Source organism: Bombus pascuorum, unplaced genomic scaffold, assembly GCF_905332965.1.
Source record: "Bombus pascuorum unplaced genomic scaffold, iyBomPasc1.1, whole genome shotgun sequence".
In the NCBI taxonomy this organism is placed as follows: Eukaryota; Metazoa; Arthropoda; class Insecta; order Hymenoptera; family Apidae; genus Bombus; species Bombus pascuorum.
In genome coordinates, this window is record NW_026869760.1 from 238,961 (window position 1) to 256,110 (window position 17,150).

General features: G+C 46.9%; 1 protein-coding gene across 1 annotated transcript; it reads left to right on the forward strand.

Moving 5' to 3' along the window:
* The first annotated feature begins 12,908 nt into the window (after positions 1-12,908).
* On the forward strand, positions 12,909-15,941 carry LOC132915920 (uncharacterized). Its single transcript, XM_060975685.1, has 3 exons — positions 12,909-13,194; positions 13,530-15,013; positions 15,096-15,941. The coding sequence occupies exons 1-3, from the start codon at positions 12,909-12,911 to the stop codon at positions 15,939-15,941; spliced, it is 2,616 nt and encodes an 871-aa protein (XP_060831668.1).
* Positions 15,942-17,150: the final 1,209 nt, after the last annotated feature.

Sequence of the window (17,150 nt, forward strand, 5' to 3'; positions counted from 1 at the left end):
TCCGCAGGTGCTATACTTGTTTCCGTATATGAAGTAATTTCGACGTTGGTATTTTTGAATATTTTTCAGATGAGAGTTTGATATTTCTGAATGATGGGTTGATTCTGTTTCTTTTCCAATGACAATATAACGGCTTTTGTATAGTTATCAAGTATAGTTATCAAGTTTCGCAGTACTGTGACGATATTTTCGTCTTTCAGTTCTTCAAAGATATATTTTATGACAAATTTATTTTAGATTCATGGAACAAATTCTGAACGGCTGAATGGTAGTGATGATTATTTGTTCTTCCTGCGAATTCTCCTTAGCAGGTGACTTTTTTCCAAGTAACCGACATCAGCAAGAATTCTTTCCCTGGCATCTTTTAAGTAGCAATTTGCGGACTTATTAAATGTATCGCACTTTTCCTTTATAGCGATAAATATTTCTCCCGTTATGTTTATTTTACAGGGTTCGTGGTTGTCTTCTTCTTCCTCGGGTTGAGAATCTTAAGAAAGTGATTTATCTGTATCAGATTCCCAATAATCGGGAATAATACTTCTCAACTGTGTTCAACTGCTTTCCAGAATTTGTGGAGTCTATATTCTTATATTCTATATAGACTGAAGAGATAGACAAGATTGCAGGCTTTGATCGCGTGATTTCTCTATTTCACTCAATGTGTTGGGATTTTCAAGTGAAGTAGGTTCTTCGGTTTCTCCTTGGACCAACGTTATTAAATTCCTTTGTTAATTATTAGTATTTTATTTATTGTTCAGACTTAGCGTGAGATGATTGTTGGTTAGTGTGGCATGTTTTATTAGAGTAAATGTATCGTATGAGTTTATATCGCCTTCCATGTGGATTTGAGGAACGGTGCACCAACATTCTTCGTTGTTCTGTTGGTTGCTTCCTGGTGAACTTTTCCTCTTTTTACGGATGGACGTGGCGCTGTAATTGGTTCTTTATTCGAATTGCTAGAAGGTACGCTCTATGTAAACCTTCCTGGATTTCGTTCTATTCCTTAAACACGATAACCGCTTTATCTTGGATAAGTGAAGAACGATTAAAGGAAGGCCACTGAATTACGAGACAGCACGATTCCGTCCTGGTTTCGTTTCCCAGGTTTGAGTACGATATTGCATTTGTACTCCAGCAACATTAATTTCCATTTAATGGAAATGGGATCTTTGACTGAATATAGCAAAACTAAGGGTCGATAATGAGTAATGAGTGCAAACTTACGAACACATAATGTCGGAAATATTGCGTAGCACATATCATAGCCAGGCATTCCTTTTCAGTTGTTGAATAATTCTTTCCGACTGGGTATAAATTGTGAGAACCATATGGAACCGATAAATCGGAACCAATTTCATCTTAGCTCAGTACTGCACTCAATATTTGTATGATCTAAAGCGTCGATAATGATAATGGATGATTGAAATCTGGATAAAGTAGTATTAATTTTATGCAGGCTTCGTCTTGCAGATTTTCAAAGTGCTTATATTGTTCAGCAGTCCATTTCAAACGGATTTCTATTTCTAGCAGCTGAATCAACGATTTTACGTTAACGAAATAGTCTCTGATAACGACGATAATATGTGACTTGTCAATCCTAAGAATTGTTAGATGTCCTTGGATTCTGGATTGTTGGATTCTGACTTTGGAGTAAGAAAATTTTCTACTGCATGGAGTTTCCATGGACCTGGTTTGACACTGTCGGCAGAAATTATGCCTCAAGTATGTAACTTCTTTACGCAGAAATTCACTTATATTGGTGGGGAAAGTAAATCCGTGATTTTTCAGGTGATCCAACAATCTTTAAATTTTGACTTTCTGTAGAGACGAAGAGTAGACTATTATATCATTCAAATAATTTTGAATTTATATTTCATTGAATTAATACTTGATATATGTAACGTTGAAATTCATTTGCGAGCTCAAAGATTGAGAAATACTTTACACCACTTAATTGGTCCAGAGTTTCGGTAATTTGTGATAGTGGATACTTGTCGCTTTGTTTTTTCGTTCAGTGTACAGAAATTAATTATCATGCGCCAATGTTCAGTGTCATCGGCATCCGATATTTTCAAAGTGAAGTTATACGATGAAATGGACGGTCTAATTATTTCTTGGAATAACAGAGCTTCAAATTAATGATGTCTCTTCTCTTGATTCATCGGTGAGTAGCGGTACTGCCTAGTATATGTTACAATTTCGTTTGTTATATAAATCGAATGGTAAATTCTTCATTCGTTATACCTTACAACTTCCGCAAGTAATAATTTTCTTTATTATTCGGAATTACAATGATGTTCCAAGAGGACAACTTTGGTAGGACAAGTATCTGTAGATACAGTAATATAATCTCAATTTGACCCACCAAAATTGTATCTGTAGATACAGTAATATAATATCTGCCATAATACATTGCCGAATATTAATGTCATTTACTATATGCATATTATTAGGCTTTTATTGAAACGTTTCGTCAGTGGCTTGCCTGGACAAACATTGAATCTTTGAAAAGTAACTAAGCAGGAACGCCTGCGCTGAGTGCAAGATGGAAATCCCTGACCTCGAAACTAATTATTTATTTGTCAAAAGTAAAATTATTAGGATGATGTTTAATATCGTATAGTATTAGTATCGGTATTCATGTCTATTAATATGTATTAATATTAATTTATAGTATAAGTACATAGTGTTAGGATTTCCACTAGTATATTACGTATGGTAGTAGTATATATATGTACTACTGTATACATTATACATATGTATATACATGTATATACATGCGCATAATGTAAGACAGTAGTATATATATTATTATATATTATCTTTTTAATATATACATGGAATATATTGGTTTATACACATATATCAAATTTAATTATTTCTACATATACCAAAAATACCTTTTTAATACATGGTTTATCCGCGGTAAGTATGGACAGCCCTTTATTGCCTGACGTATTGCAGATACCAAAAATTTGTTACATGGCGATTGCATGGTACAATTAGGGCACATTTTTAACAAAGACTAACTTATTTACATCATTATTCCCCGAGATATGAAGGTAAAGTTCAAATTCAACGTAAAGTTCAAGATAAAATTCAAATGGAACTATATATTGTTCTTCTCATGATTCGATAGTACTTATTTCACAAGATGCAATATTTGATACGTGGAACTTTAGACGCGAACAAGACCACCCAGCCACGCTTTTGACCTACTTGAGAAATGTTTTCCCGGAAAAATCAGTGAATTTATCACACAATATCTCAAAAATTAATTAAAGTCGGTAATATACATGAAAGGTTAATGAGAATTCATCTTGAGAAGCATTATCAAATGATGCCAAAAAAATACATAATTCCAAATAAAAGTTACAAGTTTTAATTTTTCTGATTGAAACGTTATATTTATGTAAAAATAAATTCCCTCTACGATCGATAAATAACAAATAAAAGTAATAAACAAAAAATAAAATTGTATTTGTAAATAACAATTAATCTCGTTACATTAATACACATTGTCTTTAGACTTGTTCAAACAACAAATAATTCGTTTCCGCTTCTTATTTAAACTGTCCGAAAATTTATTCAATAATATCCAACATTACTCTCAACCAAACAAATCCTGTTTGAAATATTCTTGAATCAATAAATAATTCGAGAATATAATTGGCTTTATAGATTAAAATGAACTATTCTCTATATACAAGAATAGTATCTCGCACATCATCATGATCCAATATACTTTTCTTCCTTAGTTTCTCTTTAGTTATTGTTGTTGGATTACAGTTACTTTAGTTACATTTCTAGTTTTATGGTTATTGAAGCGTGCTATTAGTCAGAAGTATTCAAGGAAGGTTCGCTTACCGAACTAGCACTTCCAAACATTTTGGAAATACTCGCAGGACATATGGAAGCAATTATCACTTGTAGTTTATGATTCGCACGGTCAACTTTTATGAAATCCATTAGGCGAATAGAGGGTGATTAAGAACTGGAAACGATAGAAGATTTCCATTGGATAATCTGTTTGTGAATAGTTCTCGATTACCAATGTTCGGTCAATGAGATCGACCTTTAGGAAAGTATGAACAACTTTGTCATCAATTTTGATTGATTATGAGTCTGTACAATCATATATAAAATCGGTTGACACAATATGCCTGAAACGTAAACGGTACATTCCGCAAGTTGCATTGGAATTGAACACTCCCCCCCCCTCCCGCGTTAGCTTGTAATGATTATACTGCTAAGAATCCTGATTGCAAAAAGCTGTTATTAAAAACTAGGACATTGATCATTACGATACAATTGAAGTAAACTTGTTACAATTGAGGGGATTGCAAGAAAACAAAGAGGCTTTTTGGTTTGACCTCTTACATTCACAACCTACTTACTTGCCAAATTTACAAATTTTTAATTACTGTTGCACTTCCGGGTTATTTACTGATAATAGCCGTTTTTATCTATACGCTGTCAGCGAACAATACGAATTACATGCATTAATAACGGTATCTGTTACGTCTGGCGATACTCTACCTCGACCAGGCCACACACCGCGGGCAGGCTGGCAACCAGATATCCGCAAAACATCACGGCGTACCCACAATGGCCTCAAGGACTGTTACGTCGACCGACTCTCTACCTGAGCCGGACCTCACATCGCGGACGGATGGCAGCCAGATGCCCGCACATCCTTATCGCATACTCTTGAAAACACTCGCAGCCTGACTATAAATCTCAGAAAACTCTGGCGAAAGTCTTTCATCGCAAACAAGGACTTTTCCACGAAAGCGTTTTCTAAGGTTTCTGGTTAACGTCTGGAAAACACGTGAACGCTAAGTGTTCACACGTGCGATGCCTCCTACTCCCAACTTTCCATCGAGGGTGGCTAATACCCTTCCTAGTCTATCGATAGTCTTACTAACCAATAGAAACAATTTCTATTACCCTCACTTCTCCAACCAAAAACTGTCATCAACAAATCAGATGATTCCGTGCGTTAGACACACCCTTCCTTAGCTCACCTCCGACACAGCATCGTCACGATCAAGTCAGTTCGTCTTCGTCGTCAATTCAATCAACACGTCTACCACGATCGCTCAGTCCAACGAACTCACTGAGAAGCATCGTAAAGTCACAATCTAACATTCTAACCGATCAGTCGCAGTCGAAAACTCTCTGTACGGTCGCGTCCAAATCAGTCACATTGTATAAGATATAACTCGAACATTCTAGTGGTAACTTCCGATACTATTTAAACCGACACCTTATATAAATTGTAAGTGTTATTGTGATACAAATATATATTTATTCTACAATCGTAGAATACGTTGCATTCAGTAAATCACCCCGGTTATCCTAAACGAAACGCGGGGAGCGACCATTTCGCGGCGTCGATTAGCCGAATCGTAGCGAGAATTTACGACTCTCGCTGACGCGTTTCCTCGCGACCGCGTCTCTCCGCGAACGGTCGCAACATTTGGTCCTTCGAGCCGGATGACGTGTCAGTGAAAAAGTGGACTTATCAGTGACCATACAGTGCCACGTGAATCCAACATAATTGGCGGAAGCGTTACCACTCCAGCGAAGTCAGGTGCATCACCTTCGAAAAGATACAACCCGTTGGTCGAGGAACGCAACCACGCAACCTCCCCGTCGCAGCGGGACAATTATCAACATCGCAAGTACAACCATTTCGACTTCACTACCAATGTGTCACCTTCGGGAAGGATCACCTTCCTCGCGAAGCGCACATCAATCACATTCCGCTGCACAGTGACAAGCGATATCTTGCAGCCGGAACAACTTCGGTCTCATACCGCAACTCTAAGGTAAGCTCTTTCAAAATATCGAAATCAGTCATGGCTCCCAATCTGGAAGAGCGCACAAAACAGTTGATACTAAAACGAGAGGGGTTCAGAAAAGAATTAGAGGCAGTTCGCGCAATACTCGACAGTTATGAGGAAGGGGCCCCTATCCACACCATCCAACGTAGTTTGAAAGAGTTAGAGATAGAATTCGCATCATTCAAAAAGAATCAGTGTGACCTAGACGATAGGGAAGAAGGCCCGACACAGCAGGATCGCGTGAATTTACAACGGACATTCTATACTATCTTCGGGGACGCGTCGGCCATCATTGACACCGCAACGAAACAATCAGAGCCGACGATCCGAGGTCCGACTTCGAACATTTCCTCGCCGGAACCCGTCGAGTTGCCGACAATTCAGTTACCCACCTTTTCGGGAGCCTACGAGGATTGGCCAGGTTTCGCGAATCAATTTCGTAACACGGTTCACGACAACCCGCGAATCGACGACTGCAAACGTTTGACATATCTTCGATCCTGCTTAACGGGCCCAGCGGCGCTAACCATACCATCTTTGAATAACGTAGCAACCAATTATTCCGCCGCGTGGGCAATACTAGAGAAAAGGTATAACAGGCCAGAGAAGATCGTGCAGAGACACCTGCAAGAGATATTCAACACAGGCCTCGCATCGCGCACAGCACACCTAGACTTGCAATCCTACGCGACCAAACTAGAATGGCATTACAAGGCATTAGAATCGCTCGGACATTTGACGGCAGACTCCGTGCTATTATATCTATGCACCTTTAGATTAGACCGGGATACCGATCTCATCTGGAAGGATAAAACACAACACATACCGTTCCCCACATTCACGGAATTCCTCAATTTCTTGAACGATCGGTGTCTAATCAGCGAACCCTCAAGGACGACGCGCCAGCCACGCGGGCAGGCGTTTGTCACATCACGATCGTCATCAATTTGTCCAATGTGTAGCGGACCGCACAAGATCTGGACTTGTAGAACCTTTAGAACGAAAACCATCGAAGAGCGCATCAGGGCCGCCGAAGAAATATCGGCATGCACTAACTGTCTGACGACAGGACATACACTCCCACAGTGTTCCGCCGGGTCCTGTCGCATTTGCGGACAACGTCATCATACTCTTCTACATAGATCCGACGCTCAGATTACGAATCGAACCATTTCCAGCAACGGGGCACCCGCGACGACACTCCCTGGCAAAAGTAGAAATACCTTGAAACATCCAAACGATACTCTACCAACAGGCCCCGACCGACGCCTGCAGAAAACACAATTCGGAAGGGTCAACGGGGGGAGCTCATTCTTCCCATTAACCGCAAGGGTCTTTCACACCTCCACAGCAGATCTCGAAGCGGACATCACTCGCCTTGGGGAACTCGACGATAAACCACGAACAAAACCCACATCAGAGGCGAATCAACAATACGAGGAACACATTCAAAATCACGTCCAACGCATCAACGAAGGGCGATCCATCGTCGCACTCCCCTTCAACGAAAAACTGACTTCACGCGGATCATCTAAGACAATGGCAATGAAACGACTTGCCTCTCTCTCATCACCAACACGCGACTCGACGACGACCAAGTACGCGACATTATTATCGGAACAATCTGATTCAACGCTAGCAAACTCCTTGAATCAGACAATCTCTAACACTCGCAACTCGTCGCCTACACGCGAATTGAGGACAACCTCTCACGATCCTCCGGACCGGAAAAAACTGAATCCCGTCCAGGACAACTATGGTCATACTCCGCCGATGGAGAATATCTTATCAAATCCAGTGACGATTCCGTTGCATGATACACGGAACTCAACGCACGACACTCGCACCGCGTCACCGACACGCGACCTGACGACAACCACGTTCGCATCGTCAGCACCACAACACTCTGATTCAACGCCACCAGACGCATTGAATCAGACAATCCTTCACGATCGGCGGGATCGCGAAGAAGAGAGAATCTCATCAGACGACAATTCGGCTCCGCCATTGATCTCTACGAATCCGTCACAGAATGTCTCATGCCCTATCACGGCAATTCATAAAGTAGAGAACAACGTGTTAAACTTCGTCAATGACACCGAGGTCTATCCGAAGTCGAAATCAACGACAAACTCTCCGGAATCCACGACGTTCGATTTATCCAGGAACAGGTTCTCCTCGATCATCACTTCGACGGCTAACAACCTATCCTGCATCACGGCATTTGTAACACATGAAACAAATATCATGCCGGAAACTCAATCTCCAGAAAATAACCTAAAGACTCCGCCTTCGCCACGGCCGAAAGAGTCCACACGCGCGAGTGATCCGAATCGGAATGATCACCACCTTATTGCCTACATCGCTACATCGGGCAACTCTTTGTGCACCACGTTCAATCTGGCGTCGACCTTGGCTCCAACGAAACCAGGACGGTCTCCAATGCCCAAACCATCAGAATACGAAGAACCTTTGAAGCAATCAAAATGGTTCATCTGGCCTACCTCTAATGAACTCACTAGTAAGGCCGCATCATCGCATTTCCTGCCTAATCACTGCCCTCAGACACTGAGATTTAGGCATACCACGGGTTATGCGGAACCATCGGGCGCTCTACCCCACAATACTACGATGCCAAACGGACAACTCCAGAAGGATACAGAACTGATTAATCATCAACGCAATAACGCAGAGTGGCTACAGATGTCTGCAACTGTTCATTCTAACTCACTGTATCCAATCAGGTGGAAGGAGTTGAACCAAAAAGACGGTAAGTCGTCACTTATGTTGTCTTTTATAGATCGTGGGGCCACGCCGGCACAACCATCAAATATCATCAAGAAGACGCGCTACGGGTGGGACAGCGGGGGGAGCCCGGCCACCCAGTCATTTGTAGATCGCCTTCCAGCTTCTCCAAATCAGCTACATGTCAATCGCATTTGCCGCGATGAAAACGGTGAAATGTATGACGACACCTCCTGGGCCGAGGTGTTCCACGATAATTCAGGGACCGAGCTATATCACGGCACTTCATGGATCGTGAACTTCAACGGCAAAGATCCTGGCAATACCGAGGATCACAACGATCCCAAATCCAAGGCTGGCCACGCACCTTCAACGCAACGGTCCTTCGACCTTACAATCGAATTCGCCCTGATGACGACGCCATCATCGAACCAGCCAACATTTCTACGGCAGCAAGCTTTTTGGATCCAAGTGCCACTTAGTTTATACTACTATCGAATCAATCAGAATCAACAAAACTCAAAACGCCAACACACCCGCCAATACCAAGGCAAGTCACAGTCACAACGTCCAACGCCGCGACGCCCAACGCAGCGACATCCAACGCTCGTTAACTACCAAGGAACATCACTGGGAGAACTCGAGTCGGGCGGCTCATCGGGGGGAGCCCAGCCTGCCAATCAACTACCGAACCCCGCATCGTGTCAGACGAATCAGCATCAAGCAACACTGGAATTCCGTTCAACGCTACCTCTTGGATCAAGCTGGTCCACTACATTCCAGGACCGAGACGGTCCACGATCATCCAAGGACACTTCCTGGGTCAATAATCACAACCGCAAGTTTCCGTACAACTACAAGGATCACGACGGTCGAGACACCAAGGACTCCCGAACAGGACATAAACAACATACTTGTCAAATTATCATAACTCTGTTATTTTTCCAGATATAATCTGGACTCTCCGAATGGAACAGCATCCATTCATCAGCCTCGGAATCAACCACTGCAAACCATTTTATGTCAACGAGCAAAGGGATCGCAACCGCCACAAAATCCAGAGTCATCGCTCTTCGACAGGGATGCTCCATCCAACTGTCTCCAGCTAGCATCAAGCGGATGGTACCACTACCGAGCAGATCGACACCAGATGACTCCGACCTGATCAGCAGCAACGCGATCTAATGCGAGATCCACCTCATCTAATCAATCACATCATTTTGATCGGTACCCTCTCAACGGGGGGAGGATGTTACGTCGACCGACTCTCTACCTGAGCCGGACCTCACATCGCGGACGGATGGCAGCCAGATGCCCGCACATCCTTATCGCATACTCTTGAAAACACTCGCAGCCTGACTATAAATCTCAGAAAACTCTGGCGAAAGTCTTTCATCGCAAACAAGGACTTTTCCACGAAAGCGTTTTCTAAGGTTTCTGGTTAACGTCTGGAAAACACGTGAACGCTAAGTGTTCACACGTGCGATGCCTCCTACTCCCAACTTTCCATCGAGGGTGGCTAATACCCTTCCTAGTCTATCGATAGTCTTACTAACCAATAGAAACAATTTCTATTACCCTCACTTCTCCAACCAAAAACTGTCATCAACAAATCAGATGATTCCGTGCGTTAGACACACCCTTCCTTAGCTCACCTCCGACACAGCATCGTCACGATCAAGTTAGTTCGTCTTCGTCTTCAAATCAGTCAACACGTCTACAACGATCGCTCAGTCCAACGAACTCACTGAGAAGCATCGTAAAGTCACAATCTAACATTCTAACCGATCAGTCGCAGTCGAAAACTCTCTGTACGGTCGCGTCCAAATCAGTCACATTGTATAAGATATAACTCGAACATTCTAGTGGTAACTTCCGATACTATTTAAACCGACACCTTATATAAATTGTAAGTGTTATTGTGATACAAATATATATTTATTCTACAATCGTAGAATACGTTGCATTCAGTAAATCACCCCGGTTATCCTAAACGAAACGCGGGGAGCGACCATTTCGCGGCGTCGATTAGCCAAATCGTAGCGAGAATTTACGACTCTCGCTGACGCGTTTCCTCGCGACCGCGTCTCTCCGCGAACGGTCGCAACAAGGACCCATCGTAAATCTTAGCAAATTCCAGCCAAGGTCCTTCAGATCGAACAAATATCTCTCTAGTAATTCGAATGATAACTTAGTAGGATTTCAAGGAGAAAATGGATCAGACGATGAAACAGAAAAGGATTCAAACGAAATTCATGAAAATGAAACAAATGACGAGGAGGTCGAACAGGTTGCAATAAAAGAGAGAAATTTAAATAACGAATCAGAAAAAGAACTTGAGGACGCAGAAAAAATTTTGAGAAGGTCAGGGCGTGAAAGAAAGAAACCTCAAAGATATGGCCAAACGAGCTCATATTTCATTTATGTGAATGTAGTTAGCGCAGACAGTCCTCAAACCTATGAAGAAGCTTTAAATGGGGATGACAGCGTTTCATGGAAAGAAGCAAGGGATCGAGAGATGAATAATTTAATCAAAAATGAGACCTGGCAATTAGTAGAGAAACCAAAAGACAAAAAGGTATTAGACTTGAAATGGATATGTACAAATAAATCTGATAACCGCAAGAAAGCGCGATTAGTTGTTCGAGGTTTCCAACAAAAGGAAATACTAGAAGATTTATACTCTCCAGTGGCAAAAATGCAAACCGAATCTGTTCAGTTTCATTTCTCTTCACATAAACATTTTCGGTTTACGGAGAAAGCGGGTGTCTGGAGAGATAATAGGCCTTTCTCATGAACAAGGATGCCCACGAGCCGCATCGGCTCCTCTTTGTCTTTACAGTTTCATTTATTAACCAATGAGCATCGCGGATCTTCTACCGAAAAGTGTGGACGACGAATCCGCGTTCGAAGTTCAAAAGGGCACACCCACACCGAGCTTTCCCCCTTGATGGTACGAGACGGGTCCACATAGTTCCTCTTGTGATTTCTTGTAATAAAAAACATAACCGTTACCAATAAACCCAATTTTTACTGAATCTTTGATTATCATTTGAAATTACGTGACATTTTTGGCGATCCAAACGAAATCACGATTTCGGCGAACGCGCATCATTGAAGATCGAAGGATTAGCGGACCACTACGAATCTTTGCTACTACGAAGCCCTGCAGCAACTTTCAACGTTCCACCGCGGTGAAACTAGACGAGAGGAATACGGTTAGCGCAGAACAAGCCTACGAATAAGATTCGGAAGCTAGAAACATCTCAGAGATTCCTCAACGGCCATAGCTGCTACAGTAAACTGGAAATCTGGATTCATTCGTACATTACCGTACGAGGAAACCAAGCGTTTCGTGTTCTACTAGCAATGATAGTTCAGACTCAGTAAACTTAACTAGAATTATGTCCTCACCAAGAAAAGATAAAACCGAAACTATTAATACTGCCTCCGCAACAGGAGGTACGGATAATTCAACTCGTGTCATACTCGAGCAAATCGAACTTCTTGCGCGACGAATAGAAGAAACGCAACGAATAGCCGATAGTGAGAACAAAAAACGCGCAACAGAGATAGAGCTATTAGGAAAAGATATCTCTAAAATAAATTTAGGACTTGACGCTACTACCGAATTAGGCACCTACCTTATTACGGTGGATGAATCTAGCACCAGCAATGGTCAGAGAAAACGACCACTTGTAAAACCTAACGAAACGGACGATATGGACAGTGAGGAAGAAGCAGTAAATTGTGACATTAATTGTGACAACCCCAAGTACAATGCAAAAACCTGTCTAGACATTATCGCCATACTCAACGGACAAGACGATATAGGAGTAGAAGGGTTTATTAAACGAATGAGAGAGGCTCGAGCCGAATGTCGAGAAAGACGCACATTATTACGACTAATTCTAACGCAAAGAATCACTGGTGAAGCGGAACGCAGTATCCGCCACACTGAAATCGAGAATTACGAGGACCTGTTTGGAAACCTCAGAAAATTCGTATCTGTGAGCATTACATCTAGTGGAGCTCGTGACAAGTTGCAACGACACGACAAACCGAATCAGTACACAGTTATCTAAAGAAATTCCGACACAACCTCAACGAACTGATATACGCGCTTCAACACGAAATTCGCGATCCAGTACGTCGAGCAGTCGCCATAGATCTTGAAACCGAACGAGCGGCCGAAATTTTTGTCCAAAATTTAAAACCCGAAATATAGTCCCGTGGAACTGTGACGAAGAAGAGATTGCCACGAGGTACAGAGCCTACAGAACAGGTAGAATGGCTCTGCAGGGGTCTATCAGGATGGCCAAGGAGGCATCGTGGAAGCAGTTGCTGGATTCAGTGGAAACCGATCCATGGGGAAGACCGTACAAGATGGTTCTTAAAAAGCTTAGACCATTGGCCCCCCCAATCACCGAGAATATGGATCGGGAATTACTAAGCAAGGTCATCGATACGCTGTTTCCACGACAAGAAGAGGAAGCGGAAGATGACCCCTTGTCGCACTGTGAGGAAGAGGACACGACCCTCCAGGAGGGGAGGGGATGCCCTCAGAGCAGTGAAGCATCGGTAGGGGAGCACGAGGCGGGTATGGGTTCTCAGTGCGTAGCATCATGCCCTGAGAAACCCCGATGTATCTGATGTTTACCTATAGTCGGGTGGCGGCTGGTCGGCGATGTGGCGCCCGTCTGATCGCTGATCCGGTGCGGAGAACTTCGGAGAAGTTGGTGGGCCCATATCTGTCAAGACCACTTACCTCACCTTCACGTGGGGCTCCCCGTCACCCTGCATCGGTCCCGACCGGGGTAGGGTGCGAAAGAGTGAGTGGCAAAGCAAACGAGGGCATGGCTCGTTAACCATGCACCCGAAGAAAAAAAAATATGGACATGGAGGAGAACAAAAAGATTGAGGTTTACGGTGCAGGGGAGGGATACCCCAGTACCGGCGTAAGAGTGGGTGGTCAAGCGGGCCCCACTGCGTCGTTAGCTAGCGACCGTGGCCGTGTGGGGGTGGGCCACCGGGCCCCCATACGCGTAAACGCGTCCGGTGAAGAAACAGAAGACGTCGCGATGGAGGAGACCCGCGAGGGTGGGCCTCCAATAAGGACGAAAACGAACATCGAAGCAGCAAAAAACCGCGGAAGAAGCGGGGCGAGAAAAGCGGAGAGGACGGGACCCGAGGACAGGAATAGAAGCAACAGCCGGGGAGGGAAGCCGACACCGACGTCGTCGCACGCCCCGCTCGCGGTCCCGTCAACCCCGCTTCCAACCGCAGCGGAGCACAGCGACGACGTGTTCCAAATCTTCAAAATCCCCAAGAAGGTGAGGGACAAAGAGACAGCGCAAGACGGGCACAGGTCCATAGACAGCTCGAGAGAGTCGTCTTTGATGAGACAGGAGTCGATCTCGGAAGGCAGATCGGAGGACGAGGAGTCAATGGCCTCGGTCACCTCGAGGGGCAAAAAGAGGAAGATAACAAAAGTGACTCCAGAGGTGTCGGACCGATTGAGGAACGTCATCCAAGAGTCCTCACCGAGAGACGTGGACGTCGAAGTACGGCGACATCAGGCCGAGGTCCTGAGGGTGGCGGCGACGTCCTCCAACCTCAAGGGGACGTACGTCAAAACCCTCAAGGAGGCAGTCGAGTACACCGTCGCGGCATGGTCCCATCAAACAACCACCTCCCGGGTGCCAGACTTCCTGGAAGAAAGGAAGAAGAGGGAGGCATTGGAAAGAGAGGTGGAAGGCCTAAAGAGGGGGAACGAGGAACTGGAAAGAAGAATAAACAGGTTCCTGAAAGGAACGGCCGGGACAGCGGCGCCGTCCCCGACGGAGGCGCAGGCTCCCCGGAGCAGCGGGAGGGCCAAGGACGACGTCAGGTCGGAGATAGAGACGCTGAAGAAGTCGATAAGCAGCCTCGGCCCATCCCTGTTGGGGACCCTGAGGGAAGAGCTCAGGGAAGCCCTCAGGGAAACGGGCCTGCCGAGACAAACGACAGGAGGGAGCATCAGCGGCAACAAAGATCGGACGACGATGCAGCAGACGGCGTGCCCGAAGCCTCCCCAACAACCCCCGCAACCCTCCCAACCCTCTCAACGGCGAGCGGGACAGGGACAGGAGACGGACGGGGAATGGAGGACCGTGGTCTCGCGGAAGGCGAGACAGAAGGTGAAAAGGAAGGCCAGGGAACAGAGGAGGAAAGAAGCGGGCTACGGTGCCCCCCTCCCCATCGCGCCCCAAACAAACAGGGCGGGATCGGTGGTGGGACCAGCCGGGCAACCGCCAAGGACGACCCCCGCCACATTAGGTGGAGGGGAAAGGAGGAAACAAAGAAACGGAGAGAAGGCAGGAGCCCAACCGGCGAAGCGGACGTACGCGACGGTGGCGGGCAGGGCAGGATCGGCGGTCGTGCGGCCAGCACTCCCCCCCCCCCCCAACGTCATCGGCGGTAACGCTCACGCTGAGGGACGGGGCTCCGAAAACGTACGAGGAGATCCTGGCGGAGGCGAGACGGGACAAGACCCTCCAGAAGTGCGGACTGGAGTACGTCCAAACGAGAAAGGCGGCGACCGGGGCCATGGTGATCAATATCCTGGACGACGCCGGCATGAGCAAGGCCACGCAGTTGGCGTCGCGATTAGCGGGGGTATTAGACCCCTCCACCGTCAGAGTATCAGTCCCGGTACCGACGGCCGAGATCAAACTGGTGGGGGTCGACATATCCCTGAACGAAGAGGAACTGCTGGAAGAGCTGTCCAGGGCGGCGGACTGCCAGCCCCGCGACGTCAAAGCGTGGAACGCGGGAACATCCAGAAGCGGCATGGGGATATTTTACGCCAAGTGTCCCGTGGCCGGAGCCCGTAAACTGGCTCAAGCGGGGAAGGTCACACTGGGGTGGACCAGGGCAAAGGTGATCGCACTCCCCAGGAGACCGCTCCAGTGTTACCGATGCTTGGAGGTGGGCCACATGGCGGCGATATGCGTCTCTCCGGTGAGAAGAACCCACCTGTGCTTCCGGTGCGGAGAAGAGGGGCACAGGGCGAGGAATTGCACGGCCGCATCGCCGAGATGCTCCATCTGCGAGGCAAAAGGAGCCCCGTCCAAACACAGGATGGGAAGCGCGGCGTGCAAACCACCGGAGGTAGGACCATCGGGAAGGAGAAGGGCGCGGAGATCGGCGATGGCCAAGGCAGCAGAGGCCACGGCGACAACCACGATCAAGGGCGTCACCGGAGCCGCGGAGCAGGCCAGCCTGTCGGGCAACCCACCAGTCGGAGGGAAGGATAGCACCATCGGAGTGAGTGGCCCGGGGGAGGCCATGGAGGTGACCGAGTAAATTCCGGGTCCTCCAGTGTAACTTGGGCAGAGCCGGAAGGGCTCAGGACCTGCTCCACCAGTCCATCCGGGAAAGCAAGACCGACGTGGCGGTGGTGGCGGAGCCGTACAACATCCCCGCATCCCCCCAATGGGCGGGAGATCTAAGCGGATGGGTCGCCATCACCTGACCGTGTACCTCGGGAGTCTCCGGGCGAATCGCGGAAAGAGGCAGCGGGTTCGTGGCGGTCGAATGGACGGACCTCGTGGTGGTGGGGGTATACATCTCTCCCAACTGCGACATCCGGGCGTTCGAGGACCTACTGGACGAGATGGGAGAGTGCGTAAGGAGGCTTCTCCCCCGACAGGTGCTCGTACTGGGGGACTTCAACGCTCACTCCACGACGTGGGGCAACGGCAGAACCACCACGAGAGGCAGAGAACTGGCGGACTGGGCCGCGGGTCTCGGTCTCGTGCTGGTCAACAGAGGCTCGGAGTCCACATACGTGGGGCGGAGAGGAGCGTCGGTCATAGATCTGACGTGGGTGACGCAGAGGCTCCACCCCAGAATAAGGAACTGGCGGGTGGCCGTAGAGATGGAAACGCTAGCGGACCACCTCTACGTGCTAATGGACATCGAACCCGCCAAGAGAAGCACGAGCGACAACAACATCGAGGGAAGGACATCGAGCCACCCGGGGCTGCCCCCTCCTCGCCGATGGAAACTGAAGGAGAGGGACGGGGACATGCTTCGGGCAACGGCCATCGTAGCGGCTTGGTGCTGGGACGCGAAGAGGAACAAAAACCGAGGCAACGTGGACGGGGAGGCGCAGGAATTGGGAGAATGGATGAGGAGAGCCTGCGACGCCTCCATGCCGCGAACCAGCGCCAGGTCTAGGCGCGACAACAGCAGCGTCTACTGGTGGTCGCGGGAGATCGCGGACCTGCGAGACGACTGCCACAGAGCCCGCAGGCTGCTCGTCAGGGCGAGAAGAAGAGGGCAGAACCGCCACGAAGAGGAGATCCTCGAGAGGTACAGGGCCCATAGAGAAACCAGAATGGCCCTGCAAAGGGCCATAAAAGAAGCGAAAGAGGCGTCGTGGAAACGGCTGTTGGAATCCGTGGAATCCGATCCATAGGGAAGACCGTACAAGACGGTGCTGAAGAAACTCAGGCCGGCGGCTCGCCCGATAACCGAGAGCATGGATCGGGAACTACTAGTCCGGGTGAT